Here is an 18,237-nt window from a genome sequence, read left to right on the forward strand (position 1 = left end):
CTTCCTTACTCACTTTCAGAAGCTTTTACTCTGATAAAAGATCAAGGGTTTTGAACTTAAAACCTCAATCCCCAAATCTGCTTCTTACTGAGGTCAGAGATGGTCAGTTTTGTGACAACACTGACTTACCTTCTTTGTAAGGATTTGATGACGTCATAAATGTACAGAAAATCTAGTACATGGAAGTGGCTAACAGATAATATGCACCCTATAAATGTGAGATAGTATTCCTGTTATTACCAAAGAATTTAATTAAATGGAGCTGTTGTAACTTGACACAGCTCTGGGTTAGTCATCCATTCACGACCAGACAGCACAGACCAAAATTATCTAGACAAGAGCCAAGAATATTAACTTTCTGGATATAGAAGATTAGTATCAGCATAGAAACAGGAGCAGAGTGATGGCATCATTACAGGTGATCCTGCAGGGAAGCTGAGCAGCTCACAAAGTATGAAGGGATGGGAACCTAGAGCTGCCCCTTCAGTCATTGCCCCTTATATAGGGTCTGACTTTAAAATGGAGAAGCAATCCAGAACCAGCTGGATAGGAAAGACTAGCCCTACGTTACCCACAGCACTGAAGTTTCATAAACAGAAAAATACATTTATATCCCAATTCATTTTATGAAGGTAGCATAACCTTGATACCAAAGTCCAACAAAAAGTTTAAAAAAAAAGGCTAGGGTCACTCATGAGGACATACATAAAAATCCTAAACAAATCATTAGGACGTAGATTACGCATGATCAAGTTGTTTACCCTAGGAATACAAAGTTGGCTTAAACATAGAAACTTGCAAATGCAATTCACCATATTAACAGATTTAATAGGGGGGAAAAAATCTTACCATCATCTCAATAAATGCCCTGTGTTTGCTGACATTCAACATATTTAAGATGAATACAATCAACAAATTCAGAATAGAACAGAATGACTTTACTCTGATAAAATGTATCTACAAAAAATGTACAGTAAACATTATGGTAAAATGTTGAAAATTTTCTATTTCTAATCATGAAAAAGATAAGAATGTCCCATTCACCAGTCCTATTTCACATTGTACTATTTGGGTCTGCCCAACGCCATAAAATGAGAAAAGGAAATAGAAAATGCAATCTTTAAAATGGCAGAACAAAAAAAAAATAAAATAATAAAATAAAATGGCAGGGACAAAATTATTATTCAAAGATGGTATGATTATGCATTTTGAAAACTGAAAAGGATCTAAAGATAAACTTTTGGTATTAATAAACATATATAGCAAGGTTGCTGGATATAAAAGGCAATATACAAGGGGCGCCTGGGTGACTCAGTCAGTTGAGCGTTCGACTCTTGATTTCGGCTCAGGTCATGATCCCAGGGTGCTGGGATCTAGCCCCATGTCAGGCTCCACACTGAGCATGGAGCCTGCTTGAAATTCTCTCTCTCTCTCTCTCTGACCCTTCTCCTTTCCCCCACTCGCACTCTCTCCCCTCTCTCTCTAAAATAAAAAAGAAAAGAAAAGAAAAGAAAAAGCGATATACAAAAATTAATGTCTCATTTTCTTTGGGCAAATACCCAGTAGAATTCACTGGATCTTAAGGTAATTCTATTTTTTATTTCTTTTTAATTTTTTTTAACGTTTATTTATTTTTGAGACAGAGAGAGACAGAGCATGAACAGGGGAGGGGCAGAGAGAGAGGGAGACACAGAATCTGAAATAGGCTCCAGGCTCTGAGCTGTCAGCACAGAGTCCGACGCGGGGCTCGAACTCACGGACCGTGAGATCATGACCTGAGCCGAAGTTGGACGCCCAACCGACCAAGCCACCCAGGCGCCCCTATTTTTTATTTTTTGAGGAACCTCCATACTGTTCTCCACAGTGTTGAATTACTATATCATACACCTGAAACTAATATAATGCCATATGTTAATTATGCTGAAATTTAAGAAATAAATTTTAAAAATATAAAACTTCCAAAAAAAGCACAATTTTCAATAGCATCACATTCCTAGGAATAAATTTAACAATAGATGTGCAAAACTTCTTTGGACAAGATGGCAAAACTTTATTGAGAGAAGTTTAACAGGCAAACTTCCAACACAAAAGCAGTCTGCATGGTTTCAACTTGTCTTTGTTTAAACCTGTGATTGCCCTTCACCTTTAAGAGAAACAGAACAGTTGAGAACATTACTTAGCAGAACTTTATTTAGACAACACTAAAGGCATGCAAATGACACTTTCTAGTGGTACAAAGAAACAAAGGGACAGTTCAAGTTCAGAATGGATTAAACCCAATGCATTTACTCAGAGGTAGTTTTAAATAGCAAGCAAAAATTTCTTATACTGTTAGTAAGAATCCAACCAATCAATGAAAAACCTAAGAAACAAAAGACACTTTTAAAAAGGTATCATTTAAATGTTTTGACTTGAGAAAATACTCAGAATATAGGATATCTGAAATAGTAATGTCATGCTTGGAATTGCATAAGTGAAATAAATAGAAAGGCTAGCATTGTATTTGTTTTGACTCTTTAGTGGAAAAGTGCAAAACTACTTCAACCTACTTTAGCCCATATGTGGTTGTTTTAAGTAGGGTGACCATCTGTCCCTGTTTTCACCTATGCTCCTGCTGTAATTACGAATAGTGCCTCTTTAGATGCTAAAAGTGTGCCAGTTTGAGCAATAAATTATATGCTCACACCAGTTTTAAGTCATTACCATCAAAGGTAACATCAAATTGTGAAGGAGAAACAGTACCATTTCTCAGTTTGGCCAAAAAGGGAGGGGAAAGGAGAAGGGTGGCGAAGAAAAAGAAACTCGGAAAGCCAAATATGCATTATACATACATACAATATGTATGTACATACATATACATTATACATATATATACATACAAATATACATATACATTATATAATTATAGAATACATTCAGTATCTGTTAGTGTCTTGTTCATATTCTTTATACTTGCCTTTTGTCTATTTTCTTCAAAATTATATAAACTAGTGGATCTTCTATTCGTATTTGTTTTTAAAAATTTTTTAATGTTTACTTTTGAGAGAGAGAGAGAGAGAGAGAGAGAGCAGGGGAGGAGCAGAGAAAGAGAGGGAGACACAGAACCTGAAGCAGGCTCCAGGCACTGAGCTGTCAGCACAGAGCCTGACACGGTGCTCAAACCCACAAACTGTGAGATCATGACCTGAACTGAAGTCAGACGCTCAACCAACAGAGCCACCCAGGTGTCCCTATTCATAAGTATTTTCTAAAAGAGCAATCTATCTGTTAGTTGGATTATTTTTCTTTTGCCTGATGATTCATACCGGCCTTTTATTAAGAATCTCTCCTTTACCCTTAGCTTTATTTTGTTGTCTTTTTAATTATTTTGTTTTATATTACATGCTTATATTATTATCTTTACCCTTTTTTAATAACATGTATTTAGAGCTATTGTACATCCCACAGGTACACATTAGCCATGTTCAGTAAGCTCCCAAGAGCAGTCAAAAACTTGTTTAGTGTACATCATCTAGTGGAATGGACCAGGAATGTAGAGTGAAAATATTTAGAAGACTAATGCAAGTTCATTTCTTCCCTAAATATCCAGCTTTAAATTCAGAAGTTCCTATAATTAAAGGTGCCTAGTTGGCTCAGTCGGTTGAGCGTCCAATGTCGGCTCAGGTCAACATTTTGAAGTTATTATTCAGGAAGGACTTCAGTTATAATCTTTGAACTTCAAATCTTACCAACTGATATCTCAGGGGGGGAATTTTTCATGCCACATTTGACATGGTTAGAGGTGATTAGATCATGGTGTCCACATTTTAGTGGAAACAGTAGTTCATGAAGACTGACAGTGAGGATGAGGATTGTGCTAGGCACAGGTATCTTACATGCGCCTTGGGCATCACTGACTACATACATTCTCTCTACCTGATCAGCCACAGAAACTAGAAACTATATGGTCTCTTGACATTTTATTCAGCCATTTGAGGCTTCATCTGGGGGAAGATTTAAAATACAATTGTCCTTGGGGCGCCTGGGTGGCTCAGTCGGTTAAGCGTCCGACTTCAGCTCAGGTCACGATCTCGCGGTCCGTGAGTTCGAGCCCCGTGTCGGGCTCTGGGCTGATGGCTCAGAGCCTGGAGCCTGCTTCCGATTCTGTGTCTCCCTCTCTCTCTGCCCCTCCCCCGTTCATGCTCTGTCTCTCTCTGTCTCAAAAATAAATAAACGTTAAAAAAAATTTTAAAAAAATAAAAAAAAAAAATAAAATACAATTGTCCTTTAAGAGCCAGAGAATTGCAAATTTGACAGAATCTGAGGATAGGCATTCAGGACTCTGTACAAAAACAAACATCAAACAGTGTTTGTTCATTTCCTTAGTAGCGTTGAACCCTCAGTTCAGATATTGTAATCTGACTCAGGTGAGGGTTTGGTGATTTATGATAAATCACACAAAACAAATTATCTTTGTATTCTAACCTACAAAACCAGGGCACACAAAATCAGAACTGAAAATGATTTTTACATATATGATTTGAATCCACTATTTTCCTAAGAGCAAAGATGGGGTCAGAGGTTAAGGGATTTATCCAGAGTCACACAAATTATGTTATAGCTGGTATTAGAACCTATTTCAGGGCCTCCACATATTTCATACAAATTGATGTGTGTTACAAATGTGTTACATATCTGTTAAAAGTGGATATCTCTAAAATTATCTGAAAATCATTAGCTGTTTGCTAAAGGACTTAAACTCAAAAGTAAGAAACTTTTTCTTTTTTTTATTTGAGAAAGAGGGAGTGGGGTAGAGGGGGAGAGGGGGAGAGAGAATCTCAAACAGGCTCCATGCTCAGCACAGAGCCCGACATGGTGCTGGGATCACGACCTGAACCAAAATCAAGAATTGGACACCCAACCGACTAAGCCACCCAGGCACCCCTGTTTTCCTGTCTTGTAATTTAATATGGCTTTGACCCAATTTGTTTCTATGCCTGATAGTCTGTAAGTCTGCCATTCAAGGTTTGAACTACATTTCAAATCATTTTTGTATGTGAACTCTGTTACTGGAAGTAGCAATAATGTTACGTCTGTGTTATTAAAAATATAACATTGCAGAAAACAGACACCCTATAATTTGCATGCTTAATGTATCACATACCTGCTTCGGGCATTTTAAGGGACCCTAGATTTGCAAGTCTCTTCCCTCTGACATCAGGACCGTCTCCACACTCACGACCAGTCTTTGGAAGAACCAGTTCCTGTTGATCAGGTTCCAGGGAAGGCCCTTGAAAATAAAAGGTGTAAGATTTATACAATCTGAAGAGTATGGGGCCTCTGGAAATAAAAAGGTAATCAATTTAAGAAGTAAAACATGAGATATGAATAAGGAAATAATATTCATTCCCTCAGCGTTATGAAACAAAAGCCTTAGGCTAGTGTGGTAACAAATGTGGTTAAGAATTAGAGCAGGGTGCCTGGGTGGCTCAGTTGGTTAAGCATCTGACTTCAGCTAAGGTCATGATCTCATGGCTTGTGGGTTCAAGCCCTGCGTCAGGCCCTGTGCTAACAGTTCAGAGCCTGGAGCCTGCTTCAGATTCTATGTCTCCCTCTCTCTCTGCCCCTCCTCTGCTCATGCCTGTGTGTGTCTCTCTCTCAAAAAAAAATAAACATAACTTTTTTTAATAAAAATAAAATTAAAATTAAAAAAAGAATTACAAGAGCATTATTTCAGGTGTCTATTACCAGAAACTAGGAAAGCAGGGTTTTATTACCCTCTTCCTTTTTCAAGAGTGCCCTGAGACTACTCAGGTGTCCCCTTTGTACTGATCTGTACTGCACTTGTGATTGTACTTGCCAGTGACTTGAGTCTCTATGACTACAGTGTGAGTTCAAGGCTGAAATAATGCCTCTCAATACTCAGCATGTTACATGGCACAAGTTGAGTGAAAAAAAAGTCTTAAAACAAAGCCCAAAACTGATAAACATTCTGCAAACCAACTGGTCTGTCCTTTTCAGAAATGTGTGGAACTATTCCAGATTAAAAGAAACTAAATGTAAATGCATGATCCTGGACTGGACTCTGGATAAAAAAATATATATATAAAAGAGATTATCAGGACAACTGGGGAAATTGTGTGTGTGTGTGTGTGTGTGTGTGTGTGTGTGTGTGTGTGTAATTATACTGTTCTTGTAACTTTTCTGTAAATTTTGTGGTTTGGAACTATAAAGAATATATGACATCGTCCTATTGTACTCCAGGAAGACACTGGGTTTTTTTTTTTTTTTAAGTAGACTTCAGTCCTAGCACAGAGCCCAATGTGGGGCTTCAACACACAACCCTGAGATCAAGACCTGAGCTGAGATCAAGAGTCAGATGCTTAACTAACTCAGCCACCCTGGCACCCCACTAGCTACTTTATTTTTAATTCTGGTTTTAAAATGCATAACATAAAATACCCCATCTTACAGCTCTATGAAATCTGAAGTTTACACCATGGGTAGAATTTAAATTACAATTAAAATGTAACTTTCTCAAGAATTATCTGAGTGTATTTGCAGAGCTATGACAAATTTTATAGAAGTGACACCCATCCTCTATTGGGGTAACCAAAAACTTACTTGGTTAAAATAAACAAGTTATATTTAGGTCCAAAGGCCCTATGTATAATGTTCCATAAATTAATCCCATGCACAACAAAGGACAAAAAATAAGAGCAAAATTATCTGTGAATGACAATAAGTATACTGTCTTACAGTAAGAATAAAGGAAGTAGGGTGGAAAGAAATGAATGGACGTTGTTATCAGTCATGTTCTAGAACCCTTAAAAATGGCCTGAATTATATAAATGCTTTACTTCAAAATACTATATACTAAGAATACTATATATCTGGGAGCAATCCATATGTCTCATGTTAATCTCAGTATAATTAATCTCTTGGTTTTTCTAACCACAGAAGGATTAAAAACCTCCTTTTAAAAGCCACTTTAAAAAATACAAATTTCCTGGGGCGCCTGGGTTGCTCAGTCGGTTGAGCGTCCGACTTTGGCTCAGGTCATGATCTTGGGGCCTGTGAATTCAGCCCCGCATCGGGCTCTGTGCTGACAGCTAAGAGCCTGGAACCTGCTTCAGATTCTGTGTCTCCCTCTCTCTCTGCCCCTCCCCCACTCATTCTCTCTCTCTCTCTCTCTCTCTCTCTCTGTCAAAAATAAACATTAAAAACTTTTTAAATACAAATTTTGTTTTCAATAGCCAAATGCTCTTTGTTTTGTTTTTTTAATTTATTTATTTTATTAATATATGAAATTTACTGTCAAATTGGTTTCCATACAACACCCAGTGCTCATCCCAAAAGGTGCCCTCCTCAATACCCATCACCCACCCTCCCCTCCCTCCCACCCCCCATCAACCCTGAGTTTGTTCTCAGTTTTTAACAGTCTCTTATGCTTTGGCTCTCTCCCACTCTAACCTCTTTTTTTTTTCCCTTCCCCTCCCCCATGGGTTTCTGTTACGTTTCTCAGGATCCACATAAGAGTGAAAACATATGGTATCTGTCTTTCTCTGTAGGGCTTATTGCACTTAGCATCACACTCTCCAGTTCCATCCACGTTGCTACAAAGGCCATATTTCATTCTTTCTCATTGCCATGTAGTATTCCATTGTGTATATAAACTACAATTTCTTTATCCATTCATCAGTTGATGGACATTTAGGCTCTTTCCATAATTTGGCTATTGTTGAGAGTGCTGCTATAAACATTGGGGTACAAGTGCCCCTATGCATCAGTACTCCTGTATCCCTTGGGTAAATTCCTAGCAGTGCTATTGCTGGGTCATAGGGTAGGTCTATTTTTAATTTTCTGAGGAACCTCCACACTGCTTTCCAGAGCGGCTGCACCAATTTGCATTCCCACCAATAGTGCAAGAGGGTTCCCGTTTCTCCACATCCTCTCCAGCATCTATAGTCTCCTGATTTCTTCATTTTGGCCACTCTGACTGGCATGAGGTGATATCTGAGTGTGGTTTTGATTTGTATTTCCCTGATAAGGAGCGACGTTGAACATCTTTTCATGTGCCTGTTGGCCATCTGGATGTCTTCTTTAGAGAAGTGTCTATTCATGTTTTCTGCCCATTTCTTCACTGGGTTCTTTGTTTTTCAGGTGTGGAGTTTGGTGAGCTCTTTATAGGTTTTGGATACTAGCCCTTTGTCCGATATGTCATTTGCAAATATCTTTTCCCATTCCGTTGGTTGCCTTTTCGTTTTGTTGGTTGTTTCCTTTGCTGTGCAGAAGCTTTTTATCTTCATAAGGTCCCAGTAATTCACTTTTGCTTTTAATTCCCTTGCCTTTGGGGATGTGTCGAGTAAGAGATTGCTACGGCTGAGGTCAGAGAGGTCTTTTCCTGCTTTCTCCTCTAAGGTTTTGATGGTTTTCTGTCTCACATTCAGGTCCTTTATCCATTTTGAGTTTATTTTTGTGAATGGTGTGAGAAAGTGGTCTAGTTTCAACCTTCTGCATGTTGCTGTCCAGTTCTCCCAGCACCATTTGTTAAAGAGACTGTCTTTTTTCCATTGGATGTTCTTTCCTGCTTTGTCAAAGATGAGTTGGCCATACGTTTGTGGGTCTAGTTCTGGGGTTTCTATTCTATTCCATTGGTCTATGTGTCTGTTTTTGTGCCAATACCATGCTGTCTTGATGATGACAGCTTTGTAGTAGAGGCTAAAGTCTGGGATTGTGATGCCTCCTGCTTTGGTCTTCTTCAAAATTACTTTGGCTATTCGGGGCCTTTTGTGGTTCCATATGAATTTTAGGATTGCTTGTTCTAGTTTCGAGAAGAATGCTGGTGCAATTTTGATTGGGATTGCATTGAATGTGTAGATAGCTTTGGGTAGTATTGACATTTTGACAATATTTATTCTTCCAATCCATGAGCAGGGAATGTCTTTCCATTTCTTTATATCTTCTTCAATTACCTGCATAAGCTTTCTATAGTTTTCAGCATACAGATCTTTTACATCTTTGGTTAGATTTATTCCTAGGTATTTTATGCTTCTTGGTGCAATGGTGAATGGGATCAGTTTCTTCATTTGTCTTTCTGTTGCTTCATTGTTAGTGTATAAGAATGCAACTGATTTCTGTACATTGATTTTGTATCCTGCAACTTTGCTGAATTCATGTATCAGTTCTAGCAGACTTTTGGTGGAGTCTATTGGATTTTCCATGTATAGTATCATGTCATCTGCAAAAAGCGAAAGCTTGACTTCATCTTTGCCAATTTTGATGCCTTTGGTTTCCTTTTGTTGTCTGATTGCTGATGCTAGAACTTCCAGCACTATGTTAAACACCAGCGGTGAGAGTGGGCATCCCTGTCGTGTTCCTGATCTCAGGGAAAAAGCTCTCAGTTTTTCCCCGTTGAGGATGATGTTAGCTGTGGGCTTTTCATAAATGGCTTTTATGATCTTTAAGTATGTTCCTTCTATCCCGACTTTCTCAAGGGTTTTTATTAAGAAGTGTTGCTGGATTTTGTCAAAGGCCTTTTCTGCATCGATTGACAGGATCATATGGTTCTTCTCTTTTTTTTTTTGTTAATGTGATGTATCACGTTGATTGATTTGCGAATGTTGAACCAGCCCTGCATCCCAGGAATGAATCCCACTTGATCATGGTGAATAATTCTTTTTATATGCCGTTGAATTCGATTTGCTAGTATCTTATTGAGAATTTTTGCATCCATATTCATCAGGGATATTGGCCTGTAGTTCTCTTTTTTTACTGGGTCTCTGTCTGGTTTAGGAATCAAAGTAATACTGGCTTCATAGAATGAGTCTGGAAGTTTTCCTTCCCTTTCTATTTCTTGGAATAGCTTGAGAAGGATAGGTATTATCTCTGCTTTAAACGTCTGGTAGAACTCCCCTGGGAAGCCATCTGGTCCTGGACTCTTATTTGTTGGGAGATTTTTGATAACCGATTCAATTTCTTCGCTGGTTATGGGTCTGTTCAAGCTTTCTATTTCCTCCTGATTGAGTTTTGGAAGCGTGTGGGAGTTTAGGAATTTGTCCATTTCTTCCAGGTTGTCCAATTTGTTGGCATATAAATTTTCATAGTATTCCCTGATAACTGTTTGTATCTCTGAGGGATTGCTTGTAATAATTCCATTTTCATTCATGATTTTATCGATTTGGGTCATCTCCCTTTTCTTTTTGACAAGCCTGGCTAGAGGTTTGTCAATTTTGTTTATTTTTTCAAAAAACCAACTCTTGGTTTCGTTGATCTGCTCTACCGTTTTTTTAGATTCTATATTGTTTATTTCTGCTCTGATCTTTATTATTTCTCTTCTTCTGCTGGGTTTAGGCTGCCTTTGCTGTTCTGCTTCTATTTCCTTTAGGTGTGCTGTTAGATTTTGTATTTGGGATTTTTCTTGTTTCTTGAGATAGGCCTGGATTGCAATGTATTTTCCTCTCAGGACTGCCTTCGCTGCGTCCCAAAGCGTTTGGATTGTTGTATTTTCATTTTTGTTTGTTTCCATATATTTTTTAATTTCTTCTCTAATTGCCTGATTGACCCACTCATTCGTTAGTAGGGTGTTCTTTAACCTCCATGCTTTTGGAGGTTTTCCAGACTTTTTCCTGTGGTTGATTTCAAGCTTCATAGCATTGTGGTCTGAAAGTATGCATGGTATAACTTCAATTCTTGTAAACTTATGAAGGGCTGTTTTGTGACCCAGTATATGATCTATCTTGGAGAATGTTCCATGTGCACTCGAGAAGAAAGTATATTGTGTTGCTTTGGGATGCAGAGTTCTAAATATATCTGTCAAGTCCATCTGATCCAATGTATCATTCAGGGCCCTTGTTTCTTTATTGACCGTGTGTCTAGATGATCTATCCATTTCTGTAAGTGGGGTGTTAAAGTCCCCTGCAATGACCACATTCTTATCAATAAGGTTGCTTATGTTTATGAGTAATTGTTTTATATAATTGGGGGCTCCGGTATTCGGTGCATAGACATTTATAATTGTTAGCTCTTCCTGATGGATAGACCCTGTAATTATTATATAATGCCCTTCTTCATCTCTTGTTACAGCCTTTAATTTAAAGTCTAGTTTGTCTGATAGAAGTATGGCTACTCCAGCTTTCTTTTGGCTTCCAGTAGCATGATAAATAGTTCTCCATCCCCTCACTCTCAATCTAAAGGTGTCCTCAGATCTAAAATGAGTCTCTTGTAGACAGCAAATAGATGGGTCTTGTTTTTTTATCCATTCTGATACCCTATGTCTTTTGGTTGGCGCATTTAATCCATTTACATTCAGTGTTATTATAGAAAGATACGGGTTTAGAGTCATTGTGATGTCTGTATGTTTTATGCTTGTAGCGATGTCTCTAGTACTTTGTCTCACAGGATCCCCCTTAGGATCTCTTGTAGGGCTGGTTTAGTGGTGACAAATTCCTTCAGTTTTTGTTTGTTTGGGAAGACCTTTATCTCTCCTTCTATTCTAAATGACAGACTTGCTGGATAAAGGATTCTCGGCTGCATATTTTTTCTGTTTAGCACACTGAAGATCTCGTTCCAAGCCTTTCTGGCCTGCCAAGTTTCAAAAGAGAGATCAGTCACGAGTCTTATAGGTCTCCCTTTATATGTGAGGGCACGTTTATCCCTTGCTGCTTTCAGAATTTTCTCTTTATCCTTGTATTTTGCCAGTTTCACTATGATATGTCGTGCAGAAGATCGATTCAAGTTACGTCTGAAGGGAGTTCTCTGTGCCTCTTGGATTTCAATGCCTTTTTCCTTCCCCAGGTCAGGGAAGTTCTCAGCTATAATTTCTTCAAGTACCCCTTCAGCACCTTTCCCTCTCTCTTCCTCCTCTGGGATACCAATTATGCGTATATTATTTCTTTTTAGTGTATCACTTAGTTCTCTAATTTTCCCCTCATACACCTGGATTTTTTTATCTCTCTTTCTCTCAGCTTCCTCTTTTTCCATAACTTTATCTTCTAGTTCACCTATTCTCTCCTCTGCTTCTTCAATCCGAGCTGTCGTCGTTTCCATTTTGTTTTGCATTTCGTTTAAAGCGCTTTTCAGCTCCTCGTGACTGTTCCTTAGTCCCTTGATCTCTGTGGCAAGAGATTCTCTGCTGTCCTGTATACTGTTTTCAAGCCCAGTGATTAATTTTATGACTATTATACTAAATTCACTTTCTGTTATATTATTTAAATCCTTTTTGATCAGTTCATTAGCTGTTGTTATTTCCTGGAGATTCTTCTGAGGGGAATTCTTCCGTTTGGTCATTTTGGATAGTCCCTGGAGTGGTGAGGACCTGCAGGGCACTTCCCCTGTGCTGTGGTGTATAACTGGAGTTGGTGGGCGGGGCCGCAGTCCGCCCTGATGTCTGCCCCCAGCTCACCGCTGGGGCCACAGTCAGACTGGTGTGTGCCTTCTCTTCCCCTCTCCTAGGGGCGGGATTCACTGTGGGGTGGCATGGCCCGTCTGGGCTACTTGCACACCGCCAGGCTTGTGGTGCTGGGGATCTGGCATATTAGCTGGGGTGGGTAGGCAAGGTGCACGGGGGCAGGAGGGGCAGGCTTAGCTCGCTTCTCCTTAGGTGATCCACTTCAGGAGGGGCCCTGTGGCAGCGGGAGGGAGTCAGATCTGCTGCCGGAGGTTTGGCTCCACAGAAGCACAGAGTTGGGTGTTTGCGCGGAGCGAGCAAGTTCCCTGGCAGGAACTGGTTCCCTTTGGGATTTTGGCTGGGGGATGGGTGGGGGAGATGGCGCTGGCGAGCGCCTTTGTTCCCCGCCAAGCTGAGCTCTGCCGTCCAGGGGCTCAGCAGCTCTCCCTCCCTTTGTCCTCCAGCCTTCCCGCTTTCTGAGCAGAGCTGTTAACTTATGACCTCCCAGACGCTAAGTCGCGCTTGCTGTCGGAACACAGTCCGTCAGGCCCCTCCGCTTTTGCCAGCCAGACTCGGGGGCTCTGCTTGGCCTCTGAGCCGCCCCTCCGCCCTGGCTCCCTCCCACCAGTCCGTGGAGTGCGCACCGCCTCGCCGCCCTTCCTACCCTCTTCCGTGGGCCTCTCGTCTGCACTTGGCTCTGGAGACTCCATTCTGCTAATCCTCTGGCAGTTTTCTGGGTTCTTTAGGCAGGTGTAGGTAGAATCTCAGTGATCAGCAGGACGCGCGGTGAGCCCAGCGTCCTCCTACGCCGCCATCTTCCCTCCCTCTAGCCAAATGCTCTTTGATAAACACAACCCTTGAGCCTCAATTTTCTCATTTATAAAATAGGGGAAATTTACTATAGTAAGGAATTGCCCTAAGCTGCAAAGTATATACTCTCTTCACTTTTCCAGCTAATTTCCAAGCAGTGTTTGAGATTCCTTTCTATTTTGGCGCTCCCTTCTGTTACAAGTATATCAAGCTACATGAAGCACATCACACACACACATACACGAGGTATTTTTCTTCCCTTTGCCTTCACCTTGAACCACAGGTGCTACTTTATCTTTTTTCTCTTGATCAGGCATACTATCCTGAAGCTCAGTTGGTGGCTCCTCTTGCTGACGTTGTTCAATACTGGGCTGCTGGGCCGAGGGGTGTGTGTATGGATGCACACAAATAAAAAGTTGTGTTATTAATACATGTCAATAATATAAATATACAGAATACATAGATATATTTGATCATAAGTAAATCTAAAAACACTTCACTTCCAGGGAAGATGGCGAGTAGGAAGATTCTAAGCTCACTTTGTCCCACACAGACACCTAGATAACACCCAGTAAGTATAAATAACCCAGAAAAAGATCCACCAAAGACTGACAGAACAGACTGTCCACAGCTAAATGTAGAGAGGAGGCCACACTAAAAAGGAATTTATAAAATAGTTCAATGACAACAACAACAAAAATCTAAAGACATTTCTCCAATACTATTCAGTATACTTATTCTTAATAAAATTACTCTTCCCACAGAGAGGCTACTCCAAGAAAAGAGTTACCCATAAGGGCTTTGGAAGCTATTTTAATCTATGTTGGGATGGATGTGTGCAATCTGTTGTTAAAATGTGTAAGAAAGTCATCAGATATATTTCCTGGGAACATAACAGCATTCATCCAAGAAATACCAGAATGTGATGCTCCTGGATAAATGCTCCTTATCAGCATGAAAAACCCTTATCAGTGTATCTATATTAGTTCAACACTTTCACAAAAATAAATTTGTACTAATATAAAACATCAAATGTTCAAGTACTTACAACCACAGGCCCAACTAGCTGGAAAGAGTTTTGATCATTTCGTCTTGCTCTAGGCTTGAATGTTGACCTTATTTGCCAACTCATATTTCACACTGAAAACAGAATACTGGGATTTAGAAAATGCACTTGAGAGGATAGTTATGACCACTTCTGTGGCCAAATGGTGACATGTGCTTTTTTTTCAAGATTGAAAATATGTTCAAAGTAAGTCGAAAGGTAATTTAATTGTGCATACTTTTCAATCACACCAAATCTGGCAGCTTGCAAAGGCAATTGTTTATGTCATGGCCAAGCAGACACAGAAATTAAATAAGGCATGTGTTAAAGACAAGAACATATTTCTGAAGGGGTATGGTTTTACAACTTGTTTCACCATCTTGGAGATATTTAAGAAAATACCACTGGAGGGGAACCTGGGCGGCTCAATCGGTTAAGGCTCTGACTCTTGATTTTGCTCAAGCTCAAGTCATGATCTCAAAGTTTGTGGGTTTGAGCCCCACGTTGCACGGAGCCTGCTTGAGATCCTTTCTCTACCTCTCTCTCTGCCCCTCCCATTTGTGCTCGCTCTCTCTCCCAAAATAAATAAACTTAAAAAAGAAAAAAAAGAAAGAAACTACCACAGGAGAATTAAGACTTTGAGTAACTACTACTGCTGGCACACTCTGATTTACTAAGCCCTTTCTTTCCATGCCTCCAATAAAGTTTTATTGGAGCACCTAACTACATTCACTGTTAATATATTGCCTACAGCTAGTTTTGCACTAGAATTGCAGGGTTGAGTGCCTGCAATAAAGACTACATGTGGCACTCTCCTCTCCTGGTACTCCGCCTGGCACACTACAAATCTTAGGGATGCAGTTACAACTCCACAACATTCCCCATTTCTAGGGCCTTTCTTTACTACCAGACTTGCCCCTTACCCAGGGCCCCACTGAGGACTCCATTGTGTGGGTCCTATTGGCAGTTCCTTGTGCCTCCAAGACTCCAATATCTCAAAAAATGCCCCCAAGACTCATGCCATCTTCATTTGACCCCCATCTCTCCCTAGCTTACCCTCCTCCCCTGTCCTGCCACCACATCAAGGGTCATTGATGGGGCCCTTCACAGGGTGGCTGTGAAGCCTGTGAGAAGAAAGATGACTTTCCTCCTCAGGGGCCAGAAACCACACTGCCCTGACCCCTGCCTCAAAACTACTGGCTCCCTCCTCACACTCACTCACACTTAAACTGCTGGAAAAACTTATCTGCAGACCTACCAGTTGAGTCTCAGACAGCAAAAAAAAGAATACATATTGTAAGACAAGACCCACACTGCTCAGCACTCAGAATTCATTGCACATACCCCACACCTGCGGGTGAAGGTGCAGCAGTCCTGGGAATGCACACTGTGTCCCACATGTGCAGCACAGGTAAGGGCTTCCCCACCCCCTTGCCTGGGACCCACTTAAGATTCCCAAATTTGCCCTCTGTCGACAGTTCCTGGTGCCTCCGGGACCCAGATACCTCAAATCATGCCCCCAGGACTAGCCCATCTTAATCTGAACCCCTCCACTCTGCAGCCCACCATTATTCCCTGTACACATCCCACTATATATCAAGGGCCATGACAGCCCCAATACCTGTGAAGAGGAAGAGGATAATCGCTCAAGGACCTTCTTCCTCACAGGCCAGGAACGGTGTCATCCCTACTTGCCCAAAGCCTGCTGCATCCCTCCTCACACTCACTTAAATTCCTGGGAAGACTAATCTGAAAACCTAGCAATTGAGTCTCAGTCAGCAAGAAAGAATGCAGATAGCAGGATGCAACCCACACAGCTCCATACCCGGAACACATTGCACATGCTCCATGCAAATGGCCAGTGGGAAAGAGCATGGCAGTGGGCATGTGCATGGAGTCCTACTGTGCCATGTGGGCGGGGCTTCCAGAAGCCCCACCCAGGATTTCCAAATCTGCCCTCTGTCGGCAGGTCCTGGGGCCTCCAGAGCCCACATACCTCAAATAACGCGCCCAAGATTCACCCCATCTTCATCTGAACGCCTCCCCCCCAGCCCATCACCCTCCCCTATCCGGGTTCCACCCCAGTAACAAGGGCCATGAAGCAAGGACACCTGTGAGGAGAAAGATGGTGACCTTAAGGCCCTTCCTCTTCTGAGGCCAGGAACCACACCAGCCCTATCCACTCAAAGCCTGCTGGCTTCCTCTTCACGCTCAAATTCCTGGGAGGACTGATCTGGGAGCATACCAATTGAGTCTCAGACAGCGAGAAAGAATCCAGACCGTTAGACGCAAACTACGCTGCTCCGCACCCAGAACGCGTGGCACACGCCCCACGCCGATGGCCAATGAGAAAGCTCATGACGCTGGGCAGGCGCACTACATCCCACGAGCGCCGGGTGGGCGGGGACTTACCCCACTCCTTCATCCGGGCCCCACTAAAGTTTCCTCAATCTGCCCCCTCTGCCAGTAATTCTTGGTGCTTCCAGGACCCGGAAACCTCAAAACGTGCCCCCCAAACACCCCATCTTCATCTCATCCTCCTTCCCCACTGTCCTCTCTTGTTCCACACTCACCAAGACAGACAATGGCCATGGCTGAAACACCTTAAGGTAAAGGAAGACCTTGAGGACCTTCTTCCTTGGAGGCCAGAAACCACACCACCCTTACCCACCCACAGCCTGCTGGCTTCCTCTTCAAGCTCAAATTCCTGGGAGGACTGATCTGGGGACCTACCAATTAAGTTACAAACAGCAAGAAAGAATCCAGACCTTAAAACACGAACTGCACTGCTCTGCACCCTGAACCCGTTGCACACACCCAGCGCCAGCGGCTGATGGAAAATTGTGTGGTGCTGGGCAGGCGTACTGCATCCTGCGTGTGCCAGGTGGGTGGGGGCTTCCCATCCCCTCACCTGACTGAGGATTCTTGAATCTGCCCTCTGTCAGCAGTTCCTGGGCCCACCAGAACCCAGATATCTCAAGTCATGCACCAGGACTCACCCCAGCTTCATCTTAACCCCCCTCCCCCATCTGTAAACCATCACCCTCACTTTTCCTAGTCCCAGCATGACATCAAGGGCCATGGCGGCCACCACATCTGTGAAGTGAAGGACAATGACCTCAAGACCCTTCTTATTTGGAGGCCAGGAACCACAGCACCCTTACTCACCCAAGGCCTGCTGGCTCCCTCTTCACACTTAAATTCCTGAGAGGACTGATCCAGCGACCAACCAATTGAGTCTCAAACAGCAAGAAAAAATCCAGACGGTAAAATGCGGCCTGCGTTGCACACACCCCAGGCCAGTGGCTGATGGGAAAGCACATGGTGGGCAGGTGTACTGAGTCCTGTGTCTGCCATGTATGCAGGGGCTTCCCATTCCCTCACCCCACTGAAGATTCTTGAATGAGCCCTCTATCCGCAGTTCTTGCGCCCTCTAGGACCAAGATACCTCAAATCATGACCCCAAGATTTTTCCCGTCTTTCTCTGACGCCCTCCCATCTGAAGACCACTGTTCTCCCTTGTCCTGGCCTGAAATGGTATCAAAGGCAATGGCAGCTGCTGCACCTGTGAAGAGGTTGATGACCTTGAGGATCAATTCGGGGACAATTAACATCTTAACTATATTGAATCTGTCAACCTGCATACATAGTCTGTTCATTATTTAGGTTTTTTATTCTTCTTGTAGTTTACAACATCCACAGATCCTGTACATGTTTGGTTAGATTTTTTTTTGAGGAGCTATTGTAAAATAGTATTGTGTGTGTATGTGTTTTTTAAAATTTCAGGTTTTGTTGATGGGGCAAAGGAAAACAGCACAAGACTCAAAGAGTTGTTTCACAGTGGAGTCACACAATTCATCCTCCCAGCAACGAACTGCAATAACACGTATGCAGTGTTGTCTACCAGGGCAGCTCATGATACTCAATGATTTTTCCCTAAGATTGGAAATGAAAAAGAATGTCCACTCTCACCCTGGTTATTTAACATTGTATTGGAAATCCTAGCCAGTGCGGA

General features: G+C 41.8%; 1 protein-coding gene across 1 annotated transcript; it reads right to left on the bottom strand.

Annotated features, from left to right (window-relative positions):
* Positions 1-2,042: 2,042 nt before the first annotated feature.
* Positions 2,043-14,312, bottom strand: LOC145713997 (X antigen family member 3-like). The gene is made up of 4 exons (XM_081792963.1): positions 14,226-14,312; positions 13,449-13,548; positions 5,144-5,269; positions 2,043-2,143 (listed from the first exon to the last, which is right to left on the bottom strand). Exons 1-4 carry the CDS (start codon positions 14,307-14,309, stop codon positions 2,121-2,123), a joined length of 333 nt encoding a protein of 110 aa, XP_081649089.1. The 5' UTR covers positions 14,310-14,312; the 3' UTR covers positions 2,043-2,120.
* Positions 14,313-18,237: the final 3,925 nt, after the last annotated feature.

Source organism: Panthera onca, chromosome X, assembly GCF_046562875.1.
Source record: "Panthera onca isolate mPanOnc1 chromosome X, mPanOnc1 haplotype 2, whole genome shotgun sequence".
NCBI lineage: Eukaryota > Metazoa > Chordata > Mammalia > Carnivora > Felidae > Panthera > Panthera onca.

What these genes read in the sequence shown, in the direction of transcription:
- LOC145713997 (XM_081792963.1), bottom strand. Translation starts at nt 14,309, where the DNA reads ATGAGTTGGCAAATAAGGTCAACATTCAAGCCTAGAGCAAGACGAAAT. An exon ending in AGCTAGTTGGGCCTGTGGTT is followed by an intron (nt 13,549 to 14,225) that starts GTAAGTACTTGA and finishes TCGGCCCAGCAG; the next exon opens with CCCAGTATTGAACAACGTCA. An exon ending in AGTAGCACCTGTGGTTCAAG is followed by an intron (nt 5,270 to 13,448) that starts GTGAAGGCAAAG and finishes TTTATTTTCAAG; the next exon opens with GGCCTTCCCTGGAACCTGAT.